The sequence below is a fragment of the Lathyrus oleraceus genome, chromosome 4 (assembly GCF_024323335.1).
Source record: "Lathyrus oleraceus cultivar Zhongwan6 chromosome 4, CAAS_Psat_ZW6_1.0, whole genome shotgun sequence".
Classification (NCBI taxonomy): domain Eukaryota; kingdom Viridiplantae; phylum Streptophyta; class Magnoliopsida; order Fabales; family Fabaceae; genus Lathyrus; species Lathyrus oleraceus.
Genome location: NC_066582.1, coordinates 164214563 through 164233493, shown reverse-complemented (window position 1 = coordinate 164233493; position 18931 = coordinate 164214563). Strand labels below are relative to the sequence as shown.

General features: G+C 32.8%; 1 protein-coding gene across 1 annotated transcript; it reads right to left on the bottom strand.

Moving 5' to 3' along the window:
* Positions 1-3656: 3656 nt before the first annotated feature.
* LOC127135306 (transcription factor bHLH18) lies at positions 3657-8390 on the bottom strand. Its single transcript, XM_051062050.1, has 4 exons — positions 8247-8390; positions 7771-8148; positions 6789-7136; positions 3657-3963 (listed from the first exon to the last, which is right to left on the bottom strand). The coding sequence occupies exons 1-4, from the start codon at positions 8289-8291 to the stop codon at positions 3889-3891; spliced, it is 846 nt and encodes a 281-aa protein (XP_050918007.1). The 5' UTR covers positions 8292-8390; the 3' UTR covers positions 3657-3888.
* Between the last annotated feature and the right edge of the window lie 10541 nt (positions 8391-18931).

The window sequence follows — 18931 nt, the reverse complement described above, 5'->3', positions numbered from 1 at the left end:
GCATATTTTATGGATGAGAGCTTTCGGAACCATTTCCATGCTTGCTTTCATCTTCACCTAGCCATATCAATGAGCATAGAATCTTCTTTGAGCCTTGGATCTTGTGACTGCTCAAGCTACAAACAAAAGATGTTAGTGACAAATTTTTGTGCTTTTGGTTAGTAAACAAAATAAGAAAAGCAATAATATACAATTCAATCATGCTTGGTGATCTCAAACCAACTCACAAGAGATCTCACCCAAAGGTAAGGAGCCAAGATGCTATGATCCTTGAGGCAAAATGCAAATGCAATGTTATGATGCCATGAGGGATCTTAGGGTCAAAATTAGGGTCTTACACTATGCAACCAAATACTCTAAGTTTGTAGAGATTTGTTGTTTGTCCCAACCAAACTTTTCCATGTGTCTTCATATCTAACATAGTCGAAGGACATCTATTTATCAGATATGTTTCTTTCAAAATAGCATCTGCCCAAAACACCTTTTTTAACCCAACACTAGTCAACATGAATCTAACTCTTCCCAAAATGGCTCGATTAGACCTTTCTTCCAAACCATTTTTTTGGGAGTACATGCAGTAGTTATATGACTTACAATACCAGAGGCTGCACAAAAACTATTGAACACCTCATTGCAAAATCCAAGGTCATTGCCAGATCTCAACCTTTTCACCTTTCTGCCAGTCTTATTTTCCGCCAGAGTCTTCCAACTTTTGAAGTTCTCAAAAGTTTCATCCTTAGTCTTCTAGATGAATACCCATAAACTTCTAGAATAATTATCAATTATGGATAGAAAATACCTTTCTCCTGAATGAGATGGAAACCTTGCAGACCCCCAAATATTAGCATGGATATAATTAAGGGATCCACATGTTCTTTGTTTGCCTTTAGTGAACTTCACACTACAAGATTTTCCAAGTACACTTGGTTCACAAACCTTTACCTTTTTGACTTTTTCTCCACCAAGTAGATTTTGTTTCCCCAATTTGACTAGACCCCTTTCACTGGCATGACCCAATCTCATGTGCCAAATTTTTGTCTTTGACAAAGGTTTTGTGGATGTAACATCTGCAAAGCCATTGACAACTTCAGCCTCAAGGGTATACAAGCCTTGTCTCTTCACGCCTCTTAAGACTTCCTTCGACCCCTTCATTACTTTTAGAATACTTTTCTCTCCTTTTGAAATATATCCTTTCTTTTCGAATTCACCAAGAGAAATCAAATTTCTCTTCAAATCAGGTACATACCAGACTTCAGTCAACAATCTTATTGACTCATCGTGGAGCTTGAATCTCATAGATCTAACACCTGCAATCTTGCAAGCTTTATTTTTTCCAAGAAATACAAATCCACCATCTTGATCACATAGTTCCTCGAACAAGTCTTTATTTAGAGTCATGTACCAAGTGCATCCTGAATCCATAATCCACTATTTACTTGAGTCGCCGCTTGAAACCAAAAGAACATCATATGAGTCAAAATCATCTTGAACAACTGATGTGTTTCTATTATCCTTACCTTCATGAGGCGTTCAGGACACACTTTTCTTGTATGACTCTCCTTCTTACAGTGATAACACCGAATACCAAATGCATCACCACTATAAGACTTCTTATGACTTTTACCCTTCTTCTTGTCGAACTTGCCATCTCTCTTTGTGACTTTTGCCTTAACCGACAAACCTTCAACAGTCGAAGACGACTTATGCTCCTTTTGTTCATTCAAATCCTTATAATACAAGGATGATTGAACTTCATCAAATGTCAGAGTCTCTCTTCCATACAAGATAGCTTATTTGAAGTGGGCATGTGATCTTGGCAAATCACACAACAACAACAATGTTTGATCTTCATCCTCGATCTTGACATCGATATTTTCAAGATCAGGAATCATCTTGTTGAACATATCCAACTACTCAGCCCGAACTTTATCTTCACTCATGTTGAATGAATACATAGCTTGCTTCAGGTAGAGGAGATTGACCAACTATTTGGTCATGTACAAACTTTTGAGTTTCACCCATAACCCCGATGTTGTCGTCTCATTCGAAACTTGTCGAAGAACCTTATTAGCAAGGCTCAATAAGATGGCGATGTGTGTTTTCTCTACCATAGTCGTTTTTCTTTGTCTGTTAGCGCAACGGTAATAACTTCGGCTCCCTTCAACGCTTCTAAACAACCCTGTTGAACCAGTAGGATTTTCATCTTCAAGCGCCAAAGACCGAAATTGTTCACTCCGGTGAACTTTTCAATCTCAAACTTTGTTGACGACATCTTCTCCATGCTCATCACACCAATTTTTTTGTGAAAAACAATGCCGGAATAACAAAGTATAATCGGTTCCTTGATCGGCAAGAAACCCACAAGGGTAGATAAGAGGGAAGCAAGAAGAACACAATGAAATTGGTTACAAACTGGTATTCTTTACTTTCTCTTAAGAACAAGATTACAAATGTTAAAGAGTAGAAAATAATCTCTTTCACCCTAATTAGGATTTGCGTTATATAATGATGAGAGACTAATATGCTATTTATAAGAAAACTAATACACTAAGCTAATGAGCTTTTACACACAAGCCCATTACACAAGCTAACTTAGAGAACAATATAACTTAAACAATTAGGCATAACAAATATGCTCAATTCGACATGCTAACAATCCTAATATATTTCGACTACAACATGTGAACAGACTTTGACGACGTGCTAAGGTCTTGTCAAATTGTCGAACCAAAAAACTACCCTTCGATCATACTAAAGTTCGATCCAATATCTTACAACTTCTCATTTATTGTTGTGAGTTTAATTTCTCTATTTTTCTAAATAAGCCGTCCACCCTTTTGAAAAGTTTAATTTTTTCTTTCTTCACGTTTATGTTTCGATTCAATATCTCACAACTTGTCATTTATATTTTATAATTATAATATCATTTATTATTTTAATTAAAAACAGAGTAAAAGATATTGTTGGTTTAAAGCTTAGTTTCTTTCTTTCTTTCTTCACACGCCCTTTATTTTAGACCATGATCTTCAAATTTTTTACCCTAATTTAACATTCAACAATCTTATCTTCTTTTATTTATAAAATTTAAGTTATAAAATATAAAACAAAAATGGTTTTGAGTTGAAAAATAATGCGCATACACATATAAATAGATTTAATAATTTATTTTATTTTAAAAATCAAAATATATAAACTTTTTTGAAAATAGAATAAGTTTGTGGTGTGTTTACTTCATTAATATCAAATTTATGATATATTTACCACCATGATAATCAGTTAACACTAATCCAACTTCTGCACATATATTTAAACTATACAATCTATATAAATATTAACGACATGAATATCATATGATAATAAGTACTGATAATAAGTACTACTTTTGTGAAGTGAAAATTAGATGGATATATATTTTTTATTACTCTTCTATGAGACTTTACCAATAGCACTCTACTTGAATACAGTCGCAATCAAATATAGGTTTTTATTCTAATAATAGATTATTTATTTTGATTTTTTAATAACATTTTGATTTATAGTCGCAACATATCTGATCATTTGCAACATACGCGATATATTTAAAATTACTTGATTGAAACCCTCCAAATTTAGAGATATTGAATAGACTACATTTAAAGTAAGAAGAAAAAACTTTATTTTATTTCAAAATATATTGACTAATTTTTTTTTGTATTTAACTCTATGGAATGAGTCACATGAGTTGTACCCATTTTCCATAAATGAACATCGATAGCCTCGCCTTCAAGGTCTGAACCTGTCCATACAAGCTACTTCGTGTACATTACTTCTCCTTCCCACGTCGCAATTATTTTTGAATTTTATTTCAACCATCACTGAATTCATGGTCATTGTAGTACAAAGAACAAACTACTTTAATTGCACCAGTCCAAGTCTTAGTTTTTTTGCCAGTTTCTGCATGCTCATCTTCAATTCATACTCCATCTGCCACAAACAAACAAACTAGTGACTTCAATTACTGGAATTCCAGACTTGCATTTAATTTCTCTTCCGTTTTATTTGACTATAACTAGGGGCTAGTGACTTCAGCTAGGGGCTAATGCTAACATATATTCCAAGGGCACAAGTTAATGATATATTTATAAAAATATTTTCTTGAAGCGCGTGCATTTGATTTCTTGAAATTTAAAATTTTATTTTATTCCACACAAATTTTTTAATAGTAATAACTTTAACTTGTACCCCAAAGGCAGATAGCAACATCTTTTTTTTATAAATATTTTAATAATAAGAAATTTTACACGTTAAAATGAATAAATAAAGTACTGCCGCCTTGAATTCACATTGAGTTATAATAAATAATAATCATTTAATATGAGATAGTCTTTTATTTATTTAAGGGTTAATATTTATTTTATCAAACGATTTTTTAAAAATTCTCCCATAAAAAGAATTTGAATTTTCTCATTTACTTATAAGATTTCTTTCGACTCAAAAAATTCAGTAATCAGAAAAATGATGTATCACTGTTTTGTAGCTTTTTTTTATTATTTTTAAATGTGATGTGGATTGGATTATTTAATTGAAATATATTTTTAATTATTCTTTTTTTAGGTTATATTAGCTTTTTATTTTATTTTTCCTTATTTTTAAATATAAATCTTCCAAATAAATAAAAACAAGCAAAAGTTTTGCAGAAGACAAAGCACAATTCAAATCTAGTCCACTAGCTATGTAAAGTAGCACCTTTTACCATTAAATCATGGTATTTCTTATACATTTATTTCACACTTCAATATACATATAGCATACTATTTATACAGTTTTATTTTAATAATATTTTGTATCTAATAAACATTTTTACTAAACAGTTTTATATATAAATTTTATATATTATTATTTACTAAACAGATTAATATTTTCTTTTTAGTAGACAATTTTATATAAATAGTTAAATTACTGTTTATTAAATAAATCCTATATATTATCAAATAATTTAATTTAATTACTATTTAATAAAATAGAACGATTATCTTTTTTATATGTGAAAAGGTTTTTTTTATATTATAAGATAAGTTTAACTTTTAATATAATATAGGTTTAAATTCTATTAAAATAAAAATCTTATAAATTTATTTATATTTGGTTAAATAAAATAGTAATAAATAAAATAGTAATTAAGTTAAATAATAATAAATTAATTTATATTTGATCAAAGTACTAAATATAATTGATGAAATAAGACTTATATATAAATAATAATTCTGTTTATATAAAAAATATGACTTATATAAAAAAAATGTTTCACAGTTATTTATAGGATTTATTTAATAAATAGTAATCTAAATATTTATTTAAAACTGTTTAGTAAAAAGAAAATATTAAAATAAATAAATAATATCGATTTATATATAAAAATGTTTAGTAAAAATATTTATTAAATACAAAATATTAATAAAAGCTGCTTATTAAATAATAATATATAAGATTTATGGATAAAATTATTTAATAGTTTTTTTATTAAATATAAAATATTACTAAAATAAAAATACATAGATAGTAGTAATATGTACATTTAAGTGAAATAAATGCATAACATGACTTAGTGATAAGAGGCGCTATTTTGCACCGTTAATTGAGGAGATTTGTGTCATGACTTCTCTAAAACTTTTGTTTGTTTTTGTTTATTTGAAATATTATATTTAAAAATAAAATAAAAACAAAACATGACATTAAAAAAATAATTAAATAAAAATGTCAATTTAACAGTTTAATTTATATTTATTTAAAAAATAAAAAACTACATAGCAGTGCCACAATGTTTTTTTCAAATAATTATATTTTTTGACGGGATAAAATAGAAGAATCGTTATAAGTTAATGAGAGAATTCAAATTATAGAAGATTTTTTCAAAATTTATGTCAGAAAGAGAAAATATGTATTATATCTTTATTTAATTATAATACATGAATTTTGTTAGAGAGAATAAATATTATACATGTAAAAAAACAGATAACATAACTATTACTCTCTATCTCATTTTTAATAGTTTATATTAGTTGTATTTTAACACAATGAATTCATCTTTAAAAACTATTATTTATATAAATTTTTAATTAAATTTTTTATTATTAAAATATTATTGTACTCAAATTTTTAATTAATCTACCATAGGTTTTCATAAATAATAGGGAAAACCTTAGAAAAAATAATAATATATAATTTATCAATAAATTGTATTAATAAAATAAGTTATGATTAAAATATATTTTTATCATGTCATTTTATAAAATGATAGATAATATAACATAATAAATATTTCAAATATAACACTGGAAAAATATATTTACTTACATTTTTATTAGATAAATTCAAATTCATTTTACATTAATTTTTTTTTAGTAAGAAAGAGGTTTCTTCTTAATACTTATCAATATAAATTTTGTAAAATGAATATTTAATTTAGTAAGTTTCCTTCCAATGCAACATTTTCCTGTTGAAAGTAGTAGTAGTAATAAAAAAGAGTGATTGCTATCATAATCAACAATAATGTATCTCACTAAATAAAATCGTCAACTACATCGATTAAATTCTATTTAGTATCTTATGTAAAATCATAAATCTAAAATTATTTTATTAAAAAACTAATAATTAAAATAAATTGCCCTATATTTTATTATAAGAAAAACATTATCCTTACTATGAATTAACACTTCTTAACTATCTAACTTAATTAGCACATAAGTTGAGGTATAGTACCACCAAAATATTTTGTATTTTCAAAATATTTTTATAAATTAAAAATGTACCTTGGCAATGATGGTTATGGCCAGAAGAGAGGAACCAAAGGAAAATGAACTTGCATTGATAACTGAGAGATGAAGTTTCTCTATCTCTCTATACACATTCACCATCACTGTCTTATCTTTCTCATAGAGGATTCGAATCACCACATTCTTACCCGACAACCTAGTTTTAACTTCTGGCAGTAACATATTTGTTTTTGATTTTTCATTATACGAGGAAGTGTGTGGAATATCTTCATCCACCATTGATTCAACACTTTTCTTTTTGTTTTGTTCCTCCAACAGTTTCACTTGCTCCTTAAGATCCTTCACATACTTAATAGCATCACATAACACAGAAGCCTTGTCTATCTACACGTGTAGTACATTATTAGAGTGAGTTTAATTTTTATATATAACTTATAATTTAAGTGATTATCAATATAAGCTCATCATAAATAATACAACTTATGTTAATTTCTTGTCATAAATATTTTAGAAAATTTTAGAAAAACTTATAAAAAATTATATAGGCTATTTTTATAAACTCTTATTATAAATATTATTTGAATAGATAAAATAATATAAAAAGACTCTACTGCACCATCCCATTAAAATATTTCATTTGTATTTTTTAATTTGTCAAAATAATTATCTTTTAAAATATTTATTATTATTTTTAGTACATTAGTATTATTTATTGACTTTCCTTATTTATTAACTAAAATAATGATGTTTTATTAAAAAATATTTATTTTATTATAAAAGCAAAACAATAAATTATTTTCTTAAAAACCACACACAATTCAAAGTTGTTTATAAGATGGATGGAGTAAAATTTAATCGTCACAAGTATGAATAAAATTAAGTATTTGTAATGATCTAACTATTAAAATTGATTGACTATATAAACTAAATCATATTTGTAATAACCACAAAATTATTAGTTCCATGCATATGAATATTTAAATATTTGAGTCAAATGGGTGTATTAACAAAAATGAACCTTTTTTAGATTTGGAATAAGAGCTGAAAGAGCTATGAACTGTTGGCTAATCTTTTGTCTTCTTTTTCTCTCAGCAATAATATGATCTGGTATGTGATGAGTTGAAGATTTGGAAAATGAACTGTTCTTCTTGTTGCTCTCTTGAATATTAACACGTTTTCGTTCATTCTTTGAGTTCATAGTTTTGGATTTTGGCTTCAAAGCTGGTTCAACTCTTATTGGTGGTGGATTTTCATTTTCAAACGAAATATTGTATGAACAAGTTGATGAAGAATCTGTTTTGAGTAACTTTGAAGGCTTCTTTAAGTTACTCTCAAAACTACTAACAGTGTCTGCATTTATGCTTGATTGGTTGATGAAACCGTAATCATCTGGATCCTAGAAAAATATAGAAAACTTTAAGCATATAAAGAGAATAATATTATTAATGTTAATATGGAGACAAATTTGTATTGTAGAATATGATTTTACTTTACCATTTCACATAGCCAATTAGTCCATGATTCCTCCATTGGAGTCATATGAAGTTTTTACTTGTATTCTTGTTGTTTGCGAATTAAGAATCAATGAAGCTGAATGAAAATGAAAATTGGTCATATAATTTGATGTTAGGAAAAGACTATATATATGTGATTGATACATTCTAAGAGAAAATGAAAATGACCATTTTTTTTGGATATTTTTATTGTGAGGACAGATGGATTTAGAAACGAGTGCACGATCATACTTTCATGTGACGTGTTACTCAATTAGGTATTTGACGATCCGTTAACATAATATTTTAAACAAATACTTAGGTATCAATTACAATTAGTTTGGTTCTCCTTCGTCCCCTCTAAAGTCCTCTAATATTTTTAAACCGGTGAGGTAGCACCTTTTAATTGTTATATTGGAGATTGTCTAATTCATATTTACAAAAACGATTTTAATGTAAAAAATGTCCCTTTATATAAATTATTTTTAAGTTATATGTTTAATTAATGTGAGATTTAAGATTTTTCTAATATATCTTCTCACGTCCAACATTTTTTTAGACTTGGTGAATGGATATTAACGATGGACAATTCATGGCTCGATTGATAGACTTTGATATCATATTAGGGTTTGATGTAATTCATTCTTACAAAACTGACTTGTAAGATTAGGGATAACACTCTATATAAGCTCTTTCAAAGCTCTATGTCTAGCCAATGTTGGACGTAGGATCTTCCTATAATAATGATATATGATCTTTAGTTGGTTGAAATGGTATGTAGTTTTATCTTGAGATCTTCTGCCTTTCTTTCAGATACTTTATCAGCTTGGTAGGGTGTTGTTTTATGATATGGCATGCAGTGATTTGGACAATATAGAAATTTCGGAATAGTATAGTGTTTTCAGGTAAGTCAGTGATAGTAAAGGACGTGGACGTGAAAGAGATTAAACATCACTTTGATCTAACAAAAGTCAAATCAACCTTGAGCAAAGCCCAAACAGAAAGTCAAACATCACAAGACCCTAAAAATGGCTCAACAATATTTTCAAGCATTTAATCAATTAAAAAATAATTTAAAAATGAATTAAAATACATTTTAATTTGGTCAAAACCTAAGATCCCTTCAAAACACCAAATAAATGACCAAGAGATTTATCCTAGGTCAAACAAGGTCAAAGGACCTTAGACAAATTTTTTCACTATTTTTGAAAAGTCAGAAGTATTTTTAAACAATTAAAAATATGTACAAAAAAATTTAATTAATAAAAAATATCAAAATTAATCTAAATAATAATTTCAATTCAGAATATGGAAAATAAAAATATTTGAAGTTTTTTGGTGAAAGTCCCATATTTTTTGGATTAAAAATGAAATTAATATGAATTAAACAAAATAAAGGGATTAAATGAAAAATCAGAAAATAAAAACAAATTCAAAAAAACAAGGGTCATCAGATCTCCCTCATTAATTGAGGTGGCAGATCTGATGACCACGCGCTAGAGTGTACCAAACACCTGAGTCAAACGCGCAACACAAGTGGTAATCAAAATGGAAGGCTGAGATTAAAACGTGAATTCATGATCAGATGACTTGGACCTTGCCAATGCACCACCAGAGCCCTAGCTCCGGTCATCTTCTCTGGTGGACCACATCGGACTGGTCCACCCTAAACCAAATGAAAAATGGAAAGTGAGTACATTTTTTTGAAGGAAAAATGCTCAGGAGCACGAATCTGACTTCCATTTTTTCCAATTCCAAGTGTATTGAAAGATACATAGATTTGAAATTTGAGGTTCATCATCTGAGTTTTTTTCGTTTTGACCTCAAAGCAACCCAATCTTATTGCCTACATTGGTACGACTTCAACAAACCAACAATCAATCAAAATGCTTCGAAGAAGAAAAGTTTCTGAAATTTCACCTTCGAGGAGCTTCAAATTGGCTTGATCTTGCTTCCAATTTGGCTTGACTTGACTCTAAAAGCATACATAAGATGATTTGGATGGTTGAAAAGCTTGGACTCTTGGAGTTTAAATTCAAAAACAGAATGAGAATTGAAACTCGCTTTCTCAAGAAATATTCAAGATTATCCTTTCAATGGGGTTTAGGAGAGAATGGGGACGAAACTTGGGCAAGAGGGATCCATTTCTGAGCTCAAGGCACTTGTATTTATAGGCTTGCTCATTGCTTTTTGCACACTTCAAAAATTGGCCAAATTTGGAAAGGTGATATGCATGCTTGCATGGGCGTGTGATAGGCCCGTGAGATGATATAATTCAGTCCAAAAGTGATGATGAGTGATACGAGCCGTGACTGTATATAGAATATAGTCTACCGGATACTTGACTGCAAGTGCACAGTCTAGTCGTTTAGTTTTAAAAGATATCAAACCCACAAGGACCGATGGTCAAACTAATGTTATCGATGTTACTATGTTTAGCTAAGGCGATGATTTTTAGAGGTTCGGTTCAACAAAAATTAAATCTAAAGAAAATTAAGTTTTTAAGAAAATATTAATGAAGGGATATCAGTATGCAACACATAATTGTCAGGGATTCGATAAGTCACCGGTGTATATTTTAATTACCAAATACCTTTTCAGTAGAAAATACTCATTTAAAAGACTTTATCTCACACTCTCGTGATTGTTGACTCGGACTATACTTTTAAGTCAAAATGTACGCTCTCGTTGTCCCATTTGAAGTTAAAAATACTTTTTGAAAATAAATAAGTTCTAATTGCTTTTAAAGTGCTCTCGCTGTTTTTAAAATCAATGTCTAGTTTTTACTATCCAGTTCGACCCTTACGCTCTCGCGATTATCGGTTCTGTTAATACCTTAGGATTGACATTAATTTTGTAAAACAAATAATGTAATCATCTCTGTTGTTTTAATATGTTGGGTTGAAGAAGTTCAACATCTGGACCAACATGTCATGTACGATGTCACGACATCATGCCTGTGACATCGTACATGTGTAGAAAACTGAATTAATTAATTCAGTATATATTCTGGGATTAGTGAGGATATTTGGTGAATATCCAAACTTCCTTGTGGAGGTCTTAAAGACTCAATCAGAATATATAGGCTATAAATATGGAGATATATATAGAGAGATTTTAGGAACTAAAAGATTGAAGACCTTATTTGTAGCAGAAATTTTCTGCTGACTTTGTAACAACAAAGAAGAAGTTTGCTGCGATTTCTGAAGGCCCAAATCCAGTTGGGTGATTAGGTTATAAATAGCATATTGTAACCTAGTTTTTGTAAGCCTCATAGAATGAAAAATTAGGGGTGTGTGTGAGGTAAACCTCCCAACTTGTGGGAAGGTTACCATGTGTTTCTCAGTGTTCAAAGCTGAGAGTATTTGTAACTCAAAGCCTGTAGGTAAGAGTTGTTATGGTCTTGAATGAAGTTGTGAAGCAAGTTCAAGTTGTTTAACATTACATTGTTTTTGTAGTGATAGGAATGGAAACTGGAGGTTTCTATCTAGGAGTTCCTAGGTATAGATTGCATTGGGTAGGGATTAAGTGAAGAGTTGTAAACGGGGGAGTTTAACTCTGAATTAATACTGCTGATAGTGGATCTTCTTCCTGGCTTGGTATGCCCCCAGAGTAGGTGATGTTGCACCGAACTGGGTTAACAATTTCCTGTGTTTGTTTTCCTTCTGCATGTTATAATCCTGTCTGCCTTAACTTAGCTTGTATTTCAGTCTGCTTATCAAGATAATAACAGACCTGGTACATAGCCTTCTGTTTGAATGTCAATCAGAATGTTTTGACATTCATCATTAACAGCACATACTGAATAATAGGCAGGTTGGTTTTTCTGCTTCAGTTCAGTATTTATTTCAGTCTGGTCTCCAAGAGGATAACAGACCTGGCCAAAGGATCATTGTGAAACTGTCAAACTGGATGCCTTGACAATTAGTCATGTATGCTGATACTGAAGTAGAGACTGGTTAGTCTTTTACAGTACAACAAATTTAGCACAGACTGTTTTCAGGAACATAACTGAATCAACATGAGGTATATGTTCTGACTGTCAAACAGAATGTTGTGACATTCATTCCCGACAGCATGTGCTGAATTGTAGGGTGATTAGTTTTTTTGTTTCAATAATTTTCTCAGGCTATTCTTCAGGAATCCAACAGCTGAGCAAAAATCCAGGAAACTAACAACTGAACTACATTTAATGAACCTAACAAATAGCCTATTTGTTAGCACCCTAATAAGTGGAAACTAGATTAACTTGTTCAACCTTTATTTTAGGAAATACAAGTACAAGGCCAGCAAACTGGAATAATGTAACAGATGATGTTCAAATCACTATTGAGACATCTTGCTGATAACTGTGTAGGAAAATAACAGAAGTTAGAGCTATGGTTGATCTCTGCTGAGTCTTTCTACCAGATGCACAGAACTAGGTGTTCCTCCATTCTAGTGTGATATAGAAGCAGATGTCGTGACATCTGTGAACATGTGTATATTAGTACAAGGTTTAATTTGTATAACTGTCTTGCTGTATTAGTGACAATGTTGGATCAGATGTCATGACTTGGAGTAGAACATCTGAAATCTGACTACGCCCGAATTTCAAATGGTATCAGAGCAGGCATCCTGTTCTGGTTCTGGATGAGATCCATGGGTGATACTTTCTGGTATCTTGCAAGGAGTTATGTTAGTACTGATGTTGAAACCTGTGGAAGGTTCTGTGATTTACCTGAATGGTCCCTTGAAGTAGGTGGATGGACTATTCATGACAGGAACTGTGTGTACCTGTCTCTGGAGGTTGGCAATTGGCCTTTGTGTGCTAGTATTGAATCATATTCAAACTTGGTATGTTCTTGGAGACTGATCCTGTGAAGTGTGTGTTCATAGGTTGAGTTGTATTATGATTTCCGCTGCATAATACCTGGCAAAACTCAAACTCTGATGTAGTTTCCCCTCATGTGGGTGAAAGGCTGATGTATTCAAGATTTCATCATAATCTACTGAAGATGTCAAGGATACTTGAGTCTCCCCAAGTCCACTCATCATGGTAAGAATCACCTGATCACTGATTCTTTTACACTCTTGGGTAGTGTATATGAAGACCTTGAAGATTTTCAAGGAGGGGTGTTCCAAGGAGGTGGAACTAATGTTCTATGTGATGCCAGAACATGTTGTTCAACAAGTATGCACCTACTGGTTGGAGAGCAGATGTTTTAGGTGTCAAACAAAGGGATACTTTTGCTTGGAACCTACTCCTGACCTGGAAGAGGAGACATCTGTGTGTGCTAAGTTGACAAGGGTAGGGTCAACTATGTGTGTGCTCAAGAAGGTCACTTTTGGACGTCTGAACTCTGGAAGTAGAGCTGGTTGAGATGTGACATTGTGCAACTTCCTGCTGCTTGTCTTATTCCTATAGATTGATCAGGGTTGGATAGTTGTTCCCTGAAGTACCATGTTGTGTTGGAAGACAAGTCCCCTGGATGTTAGAAGTCAATGATGGGGTAACCTGATTGCTATTTCATTTAAGAGGATTGGGACCATGAATCTGGTTATTCAAACACCACGCTCAGAAGTGGCAGTTCTTTCAAGGAGTGCGAATATGAAGATTCAGAGGTTGGTTGAGGTAGTATGCTCTGGCAATGCATATCTACCATTGACTGGTGCTGTTTTGTATCACTAGTACTTATGGTCAACTGGAGTCTGATTGGTGTGATTGGAGTATGTATAAGTATAACTCATAGAGTTAGTTACCACTGATAGGGATGGCGTATGTCATGTTGAGACATGGGTATACAATGCATGGACGTTGGTGTGGAGTTTCCATGATTGTTAATTTGAGGGGGAGTCTTGGTTAACCTCCTCACGTTTGGTCAACCTAGGATATGGTTGGCTGTTGACCTGTGTCACATGGGTTCTGGCTGTTGTGTGACACATTTGCAAGGAAGGATTCATCTCTCTCATTCCTAAGGGTAAATCTAATCTGGAAAGATTCTCAAAACTGTTGAGGTGCTTGCAAGCAGAAGATGTTGACACAAGAAGAGTATTTTCAAAGTATTCTTATGGTGGAAGTATCTGAAAGGATAATTGGGAAAGGATTTAAGATCAATGTCTACTTGTGCCAAGTACAAGCATTTAATTTATTATCCTTGGAGCTCAAGATAATTGATGTTCCTAAAGATGTTGGGACATCTCTTCTTCTAGGCCCTGTGCAGAATCATAGGAAGGATAGTACATTGGTTTATGATCTATCTCTTTGGTGGCAGCAAAAGCATATGATCTCTGAAAAGGTTTCCTGGCGAGAAACATGTTCAGCCTTGGTGTGTACAAGAAGAAGAAGACATCATAGTCTTGATGGTGGTTACTTGGATCAGTTTATCTCTGATCTAAGTAAGGAAGTGCATTGGCTAATGCACATTGTGGAGTTAAGAACAAGTGGCAGCATTCTTAATATCATGGAAACAACCTTGCTTTAGGAAGTGGAATCCTTGGTATAGCTGAAGGGTTAGTTTCTAACTGGTCCGTCTGAAGACTCATGCATCAGAATGTCTGATGTCTTTGGAGAAGAGGCAGTGATTCTTCAAGGTGTGAGCTTGGATGACTTAACTGCAAACCTGCAGGATGGAGGTTGCTTACTCAAACTTGGTTCCACAATCAAGTCTATGAGAGCGTTGAACTCTTGTTCTGTGTATGGAGGAAGTTCTTTCAAGTGGCAGAAGAAGGAGCTGAATTCAACAGCCAGATGTTAAAACACAATGTTGTGACATTTGGTTCAACATCAGAATCTTAGTTGGTGAAGTGGCACATCAACTTAAGATGATAGGGTCTACAGAGTCGTAGATTGGGTACTTCAAAAAGATCATTCTCATTGCAGTTCTTTGGAGTTGCTGGATGGAGAAGATGTTACATGTTCATGATTGAGAAAGTCTAAGTTTTGTTTAACATGTAGCTTGAAGTTCAAGTCTCACTTGGAAGGTCAGGATATCTTTGGTAGAAGTCTGATAAATGTGGAGAGGTCAATAAGTGACATTTGACCTTTTCATATGAGGATTCATGAAGGAGGTAATCAACTAGTGGCATTTTGTCTATCTCAAAAGTGAGTACGAAGAATCAAGATGATCAACATATGGCAACTGATTATTCTTGAGGAAAGTCTGAGACAAATTACTTTTGAGCAAAAAAGTAGTAAGTTGAAGACAAAAGGAGGTGTTTTCTATTCATCTCTTGGAGCTTGTGGTAGGAGTTCTGAGCTATCTATGGAAGATTATCTCTTGTAATGGGATGAGAATGTATATGTCCCAAGTTCTGTCTGGGCTCTTGTGGATCAAGCCAATAACTCAGTGATATCTGAAGATTATCAGATGGAGTTATGTTGTGAAGGATGTCCTAACTCATGTTAGAATATTTTGTAATGTGCTTTTCTGTTCTGGCTAAAAGAGAGATTGACACAGAGTATGGATGTGTTCAGCCAAGAGGGTTGAACAGAGGGTGTGCTCTTGAAGACATGAAGATGCGTCTTATGTTTTCCATTCATCAAGTGGTCTGGGTTCTCCTTGAATCAGGAAGTTTGTAAAGGTCCAACTTTGGGGTGTTGGATATGTTCATATGTGATCTCCATGTTTTCAAGAGGAGAGTTGGTTGTTCATGACAGGGGGAGTTCTGTCGTTGCGTTGCAAGTAATCATCAAGCTTGTGGTCTATGTGCTCTCAGATAACTGGGTATGGAACCTTGTTAGGATGATGTGGTGTATGTCAAGGCTGAGTGAGCAGAAGAATGTCTGACCGGATGTCATGACATTGCCTTGGACAATACTGTTATTTCCTTCTGAATCTTAAAGTCATGAGGAAATATGGATGTGGTGTGTCTAATTATGATAAATTAGAATAAGCCTGAGTGTTACAGTTGTATGTTACAGGGGGAGTAACCATCTACTGGTGTTTGTGATTTTGGCTTTAGTGGTGCCAGATGTCAAGGTTCTACTGGAGGTACGAAAGTGGTCTTAGGAAATGTTGATAGGAAAAATACATGAAGAATGCCGGCAAAAGCCGCGTTGAATGTTAAGACATCGCGTGCAACGTGTCTGACTGCATATATGGAATAGTCTCCATGCACTGGAACTGTTGTTTTGGAAAAGAAACAGTCAAGAGCTATAAAAGGTATTCAAAGATAGTCTGAGATTTTGTTGGTGATTCTCTGACTGTTTCTCAGCAAATATTAATGAATCTTGACCAAGCATTTATTCCTACCGTTAATTCCTAAGCACGGGCTGGACTATTTAAAGGATGTAACAACACTCCTCTTCTCACAAGAGAAACATTCCATTCCCTCTAAACCATGGGGTATGTTAAGGTTTGGGCAAATTGCGCCTGGATCTGGTTTTGTGAAGGGTTCATTTACAAATGTTTAGCTAAAAAGGGGGAGAGAAATATTGTCCTGAGAATGTACCAGAAGCAAACAAAATGTGGTAGCAAACAGAAGTTGGCTTCAGGCACTAAAGTCACTAACCGTGTATACCTCTTGTGTCGTGTGATATTAGTTAAGAAGACAGTTGTGTCTTGTGATCTGAGTTACATTGTCTATGTACTTAGTATTACATATTCCTCAGGAAGCCCTCCTATTGAGGGGAAGGGTTGTAATGCAGCTGCATTTTGTACCTCTACTTCCTCATGTACACCAACTTTGGTGTTTGTGGTGGTGGAGATAATGATTGAGGCTTATTTGTTTTAGCTAAAATTTGCCAAAGGGGGAGATTGTTAATACCTTAGGATTGACATTAATTTTGTAAAACAAATAATGTAATCATCTCCGTTGTTTTAATATGTTGGGTTGAAGAAGTTCAACATCTGGACCAACATGTCATGTACGATGTCACGACATCATGCCTGTGACATCGTACATGTGTAGAAAACTGAATTAATTAATTCAGTATATATTCTGGGATTAGTGAGGATATTTGGTGAATATCCAAACTTCCTTGTGGAGGTCTTAAAGACTCAATCAGAATATATAGGCTCTAAATATGGAGATATATATGGAGAGATTTTAGGAACTAAAAGATTGAAGACCTTATTTGTAGCAAAAATTTTCTGTTGACTTTGTAACAACAAAGAAGAAGTTTGCTGCGATTTCTGAAGGCCCAAATCCAGTTGGGTGATTAGGTTATAAATAGCATATTGTAACCTAGTTTTTGTAAGCCTCATAGAATGAAAAATTAGGGGTGTGTGTGAGGTAAACCTCCCAACTTGTGGGAAGGTTACCATGTGTTTCTCAGTGTTCAAAGCTGAGAGTATTTGTAAATCAAAGCCTGTAGGTAAGAGTTGTTATGGTCTTGAACGAAGCTGTGAAGCAAGTTCAAGTTGTTTAACATTACATTGTTTTTGTAGTGATAGGAATGGAAACTGGAGGTTTCTATCTAGGAGTTCCTAGGTATAGATTGCATTGGGTAGGGATTAAGTGAAGAGTTGTAAACGGGGGAGTTTAACTATGAATTAATATTGCTGATAGTGGATCTTCTTCCTGGCTTGGTATGCCCCCAGAGTAGGTGATGTTGCACCGAACTGGGTTAACAATTTCCTGTGTTTGTTTTCCTTCTGCATGTTATAATCCTGTCTGCCTTAACTTAGCTTGTATTTCAGTCTGCTTATCAAGATAATAACAAACCTGGTACATAGCCTTCTGTTTGAATGTCAATCAGAATGTTTTGACATTCATCATTAACAGCACATACTGAATAATAGGCAGGTTGGTTTTTCTGCTTCAGTTCAGTATTTATTTCAGTCTGGTCTCCAAGAGGATAACAGACCTGGCCAAAGGATCATTGTGAAACTGTCAAACTGGATGCCTTGACAGTTAGTCATGTATGCTGATACTGAAGTAGAGACTGGTTAGTCTTTTACAGTACAACAAATTTAGCACAAACTGTTTTCAGGAACATAACTGAATCAGCATGAGGTATATGTTCTGACTGTCAAACAGAATGTTGTGACATTCATTCCTGACAGCATGTGCTGAATTGTAGGGTGATTAGTTTTTCTGTTTCAATAATTTTCTCAGGCTATTCTTCAGGAATCCAACAGCTGAGCAAAAATCTAGGAAACTAACAACTGAACTACATTTAATGAACCTAACAAATAGCCTATTTGTTAGCACCCTAATAAGTGGAAACTAGATTAACTTGTTCAACCTTTATTTTAGGAAATACAAGTACAAGGCCAGCAAACTGGAATAATGTAACAGATGATGTTCAAATCACTATTGAGACATCTTGCTGATAACTGTGTAGGAAAATAACAGAAGTTAGAGCTATGGTTGATCTCTGCTGAGTCTTTCTACCAGATGCACAGAACTAGGTGTTCCTCCATTCTAGTGTGATATAGAAGCAGATGTCGTGACATCTGTGAACATGTGTATATTAGTACAGGGTTTAATTTGTATAACTGTCTTGCTGTATTAGTGACAATGTTGGATCAGATGTCATGACTTGGAGTAGAACATCTGAAATCTGACTACGCCAGAATTTCAGGTTCTAACCTTAGTTAATTTCCCACTCTCATGGCAAAACCGTATTAAATAGTTTCTCACTGTCGTGACAAAGTTAATTAAATTCAAATTAAAAACCACAACCAGAAAGATTATTTGAGAAAAGAAGTTTACATCGATTATTATTAAATCTCGTCTAATTAAATTGTTTACATACCG